Source organism: Bacillus rossius, chromosome 2, assembly GCF_032445375.1.
Source record: "Bacillus rossius redtenbacheri isolate Brsri chromosome 2, Brsri_v3, whole genome shotgun sequence".
In the NCBI taxonomy this organism is placed as follows: domain Eukaryota; kingdom Metazoa; phylum Arthropoda; class Insecta; order Phasmatodea; family Bacillidae; genus Bacillus; species Bacillus rossius.
In genome coordinates, this window is record NC_086331.1 from 111,212,749 (window position 1) to 111,218,748 (window position 6,000).

General features: G+C 36.2%; 1 protein-coding gene across 1 annotated transcript in view; it reads left to right on the forward strand.

The window, feature by feature from the left end:
- Window positions 1-5,521, forward strand: part of LOC134529614 (plexin-A1) — a 97,698-nt gene extending 92,177 nt beyond the window's left edge. Inside the window, exon 27 of the mRNA XM_063363900.1 lies at window positions 4,030-5,521. Within this exon, the coding sequence (XP_063219970.1) occupies window positions 4,030-4,206 (177 nt within the window). The 3' untranslated portion in view covers window positions 4,207-5,521. The remainder of the gene's footprint in view (window positions 1-4,029) is intronic.
- The last annotated feature ends 479 nt before the right edge of the window (window positions 5,522-6,000 follow it).

A 6,000-nucleotide genomic window follows, 5' to 3' on the forward strand; every position in this document is an offset into this window, starting at 1 on the left:
AAGAAAAGCAAGTAGTAACAAGATAACGGTTCATGAGTTGGACCTTGGGGTAATACGGCGCACCGTAAAACAATTTTATACGGTGAAAGAAGAGGTTCTAACACTTAATAAGCTTCTTACAGTGTTACAAGAAGAAATCAATTTCCCTGGACAAAAAGAAACTTTGTGAAAAATCCTGCATAAATTGGGTTTCCGGTTCACAAAATGCAAGAATAAATGGAAAATATTAATGGAATGCAATGAAATTGTTGCTTGTAGGGGCAAATATTTACGTCGAATGAAAGCAAATGAGCAGGCTGGTGAAAATAAAATAAATAATAGTTTAAAAAACTAAAAAACACGCTTTATATATAAAACCAAACTAAAAAATAGAAAATAAATTTTAATAAATTTGAATTAATAATAGTGTAAAATTTTTAATAAATATAAATTAATAATAGTGTATATAAGAAAAAAATGTATTTTATTTTTAAAAAAAGCAACGGGTGTTTTTTTTTTAGATATTATTGAAATGATCATCCTTCTACTCATATATGTCAATAAAATATTTATAACTATTGACACCATGCACCCCACGCTTTTTTTTAAATAAAATACATTATTTTCTTATATACACTATTATTAATTTATATTTATTAAAAGTTTTTAGACTATTCTTAATTCAAATTTATTAAAATTTATTTTCTATTTTTTAGTTTGGTTTTATATATAAAGCGTGTTTTTTTAGTTTTTTTAAACTATTATTTATTTTCTACTTTTTAGTTTGGTTTATTTATAATTTAAAGTGATACTTCTTTATCGACGTACGAAAGAAATTTTATAACAATGTAAAAAAAACTTGATAGTTATTACATCAATTTACTATTAAAGTAGATTTTGAATAGATATTGGCTGCAGTTAAAATAAAATCGATAAATATTGTTTTATCTCAGAAGTGTCTCTAGATGTACCTTCAGCTTATCACAACATTTCTTACTGCACAACTGCGCTTCATGGCAATCGTTTCAACCAGGTAATCATGCTTACATGTTGCGTATACTTATGAACGCATGTGTATACTCCTTGCTTCCACAGCTAACGGTATTCCCCTACTGCCAACCCCTCCTCATTCCCCACCCCTCTCACTGCGACACTAGCGCTCCCGTCACTCCCCTCCTCGGGACCACAGTTGGCTTGGGCGTGTAGTACATTGCTCATTTTCAAACAATATATTTTGTCACAATTCATAAGGTTAGGATTACTAGCCCCTGTTTCATAATGCAACAAGCACAGAGTCAGTAAATGAGTGGTTCACCCCCTGTATTCTTGGAGCTGTCATCATCTTAACCTCCATGCATAATGAAGTGAATTTTTACCTACAGAGTGAGGTAGAACTTTCACTAACAAACAGTGGCGTCTCGTCAGGGCAAGCAAGGCAAGCAGTGCTTGCCCAGGCAGTTTCCAGACATTGTATTTTTTAAATAAATATTTTATTCAGAATAGTATTTTACTTTGGCTCGTGCAGTTAGGTGTACGTATTTTTTACACTATCTTCTTGGGACCCAATACTGTGCGCTGTGCGCTATAAAAAAAGAACTCGTTGACACAAAAACATGCTGTTTTAGAAGCGTTGCTAGGTTTAGAAGCGCTGGTAGGATCGCTTTCAGCAGGAAGGCTGCCGCAGTAGTTTCCTTTCGGAAGGGGGGTGGCATGGTACAAAGGTTCAGGGAGGGGATTGGCTGGAAAAATACGCGGTAGAAGCTACGAAGGTAACGCTTTCTTGCCGAACTAGAGCGAACATGGCCGAAGCAGACGGTGGAATTTTTCCGCCGACTGCTTCGGCTATGTCCGGTACAGTTCGGCACGGCAGGTGGCGATGTCGCGTTTCAGTCGGCGGTCGTCTCTCGGGGCGCGCGCATCTCTCCCGCGGGCTGTTGGCTGGCAGTGCGTGGGGGATTTGTGGGCGTACGATGATACTACACTCCCACTTAGTATATAAGTAATGTAGAGTAGGTATTTTACTATCAGAATAATGTAAGTCAATCATTATTTTTCAAAAATAATGTATTTAAAAAAATGTCGATTTTTCTATCTGTGGAATAGTCAATGTTCAGTTAAGAAAACTACTTAAATAGCACCATTTTGTACCTTGAAATCCATATTTTCCCGGCGGAGGGCCCCCAGACCCCCCCCCCATCCTCATCATGTTTTGGTGTGAATGGAGTTATTGCTTCCCCTCATGTAAACCTCACGCCTCGCCACTGCTAACAAAGCACTTGGGTTCAAATCCAGGTCATGCATCTGGCATGCAACACTTAACATTAATAATTTCAGTCTAAAATTAGGCTGAGTGCATTTAGGTCAAACTATTTTAGTCTGAAAGATTTTAGACTGAATTATGTTATGCTAAATGTTTCTATCCTGAAAGTTTAAAGGCATATTGAATTTGGGTTTGTATTTGTAAGAGTGAAATGGCAGATACACTTTTATTTGGATCAATGTTAGGCTGAGTGGTAGTAAAGCAGAGCCATGGTACAAATTCTAGTACATTTTTACAATGTTTTTGCTAATGTAAGTAAGTACGCCATTCCCGCTTGCTGCACATTCATTGGCGACATGTGTGAGACATAGTGGGCCGGAGTGGGAGCGAGCTGAGACGTTGCCTGGCCAGCCAGCCGTACACAGCGAAGGCAAAATAAACTCGTCATTGTGAAGAAACTAACCAAGCAAACTGCATAACATTTTTACTTTCTATTCCTTACGTACATCGCCTCCAAGTGTTAAGTTTAGGTGATTTAGGTGTTCTCAAAGGATATTTCTTCTCTAATGACCCTACGTAGGTAATGTAATTGTATGAAATGTGCATTAAGGATCAAGTATCTAATAGGTGCTCACTAATCATTGGTAAGTACCGTTTGCTCAGAATCATCTTGTATGTTTTCCGATTCTGCGCGTACTCGCATATACATGATGGCTTTGGAATTGCTGTCTTGAAAAATGCTCTTTGTTTTTAGCATATTTTTCTAAGGAATATATGCTTTGGAGATCATCTACTTGTTTGTACATAGATCTGTGTCTATGTATAAATGTGCTTTGGTCTTCCCGATTTTGATTAGATTTGAAATTGAGTAATATTAGATTTTCTGTGTTTGACTTTTAATTTTTTTTTGGTAAAAATTATGTTACCAAACACCATCATTTTAAGGGGCCTCCCTAATAAAAAAATTTATCACGCTGGGCTACTGGTCACATGCTGCAGCTAATGGATGGGCGGAGCGAAATATCTAATCTTCTTGTGGGGAAGAGGAAGAAGTAAAGGGGAGGTGCTTTTGTCATTGTATCTGCTGAAGTCCAGTTGCTGCTTTATCTGCGAACAAGGTCTCCGCAAGGCAGGGGACTGCCTACTGCTACATACATCAACAAGATCAAATTCTCGTATCGCCTTGCTTGCTTTTTGACAGTGTTTATTAATTTGAAAAATAAGATTAGTGTTGCGCTCCAGACTATATCCATGAATAGCAAACAACTTTAATTTGTGTTTAAAAATTTTTTTTTTAATCCTCATACTCCATAATTTAAGAGATTTACATTCATTAAAAAAAATATCACTAAAAATCAACGAATAGCTCGTGGTTTCAAAATGTCGAAGGCTACTAAATAAAGTTCATTAAATAACAAAAATTCTCCAACATTTTTACTTTCGAAATAATATTTAAGTCATGAATGGTTTTTTCACATAGTCAATTATTTATAAAAATCTTCTGTACCACAATAAAAAATCACGTCTTATTAATAGATTGTTTTCTAAAACTGGGAATAGTAAAATGAAAATTGGTTTGTTACGAAAGCATAATAAGTTTGAATGTGTTGATTCAGGCAAAAAAAATTGATTAATTATGAAATAGGCATGAAAAAGTCATGGAAATTTCTTTTCACGAATCCTCTTGTTGAAATAAATTTACGACAAGAAATTGTGGTGTGATAGTGTGTATATTAGTGATTGCCGTACAGTGTAATTTTTAACCTGGGTTACTCACATTTTTGTTTCAGTTGCATACGTCCGAGTTCAATACAAATTGTGCTCTTCACGAACTCTACACCTATGCTGTGAAATACAATGAACAGTTGACGGTTACCTTAGAAGAGGACGAGTTCTCTCAAAAGCAAAGGCTGGCATACAAGTTGGAACAGGTTCATAACATAATGGCAGCCGAGTCGAACCCGTGATGGCGGCCACCCGGACCGCAGTCAGACTCTATGTTCGAGGTCCGGTGTTGATCACAAGCTATTTCCAACTTGACGTATTTGTACGTTGTAAATACGAGACTATGAACGCTGTAAATATAATAAAGGTGGTCAAATGGCGTGCCACTAGGACAATGTCCCAGTTTTCATCCATCCAATGCGAGGGTATTACAATAGGGTATTCAACTAGTACACGTGTTTTACTGATCTGTGATCTTGCTGCTAGTGAAGAGTTTGTGCAACATCGGTACCAGTGCATTTCATAGTGATGGGTTATGGCATGATCTTTCTCTTAAAGTGCCTCTGATTGACGCTGCACGTGTGTGCTTGTGTTAAAGTATGTTCCCTGCTTGGCAATGTGGAGCTTGGCCAAAGCAAAGCAAAACTAGAGGCAGTAAACTTCAATACCTGTACCTAGCGTGTTATTTCCCACTCTTGTCGTCGTGGATGCGGTAGCATGGCAAATAGTCGGAATGGGCGCAATGCTCGAACAGCCCGAACTGCCCAGGCAAGCAAATACCCTCAGTGCTGTTTCTCACAATCCATTAATGTTTTTAATAATATAAACAATTATAAATAACAATGTATGTAGTTCATTTCTTTATGTGTATAATTTTTTTGTACGCTGTTTATGCATGTATGTTTATTTCTTTACTGGCAATTGTCCTAATTCATATTGTGTGTGTATCATGTTTGTTTTAAGCACCAAGATTTCATGTTGCTTAGCACCATATAATGCTTGGAGTAAGTATTATATAAGTGTCCAGCTATACTCTTAGGCTTGCCATTTGGATGGTTTGTGGTGTAGCACATGTTTTGCCTGAGTGACGCAGGGCAGCCATTGTTTCACAACACAAGCCATATCTCAGAGGACCAAACAGTTGACTACACGTGTGCAAACCCCCCACTCGGTGGCTGGCTGGCCGGTGCGTATGGCTCTCAAGAGTTTAAAAGTGTGTGCAAATGTCACAAACTAAGTATCTATTCATGAGTTCATTAAATCAACTACTAACTATAATAAAATATATCTTTCTAAGACTGGAACTTTTTAATCTAATGATGTACTAATAAATGTGACTAGGGATGCCACAATGTTCTGTGCTTTAAAAGTATGACAATGAATTTAAATATTTTGTTCACTACTTGATTGTTAAATGATGTTACTATATTGTACAAGCGTTTATATATTAATGTGAACAATGTAGGCTCCCTGGTGTCTAAGAATACATCATTTCCTGTTTTATTGACTGGATATGCTCAGTGTTTTGTCAATATAAAATCAGTTTTTATGCAAAAATATTGTTTATTTTATTATTTACCACTTTTTTACCTGTTTCCACTAAGAATTAGTTATCTGAGATGTTTAGCAGGCCACTTCAAAAATATTGGCTGTATGTTGTAACCGTAGCATTGTGTGGGACTGATGTGAGTGGGTAGTACCACTTCCACATCAAGTATAGTTCTAAAATTTTATTTTAGTCACTTATGAAAAACTTATCATGTTAACTTATAACTAAAGTCCTATTCATGAATGTTTGTCATCAAGTCCTTGTGGATGCAGTGCAAACCAATCTAACTTCACAATAAAGCATCACACTAATACAGTGATGCGACTTTAGGAGGTGATAGATTTGGTGAAGGATTATTTTTTTACTGTCACATAATGCATTGTAGTTCATTTGTGTTTTTAATCTGATCAGGTTTACTGAATTCTTTACTTGATAATTTCATATTTAACATTAATTCATTGTAGGATAGGTTAAAAAAGAACATTAA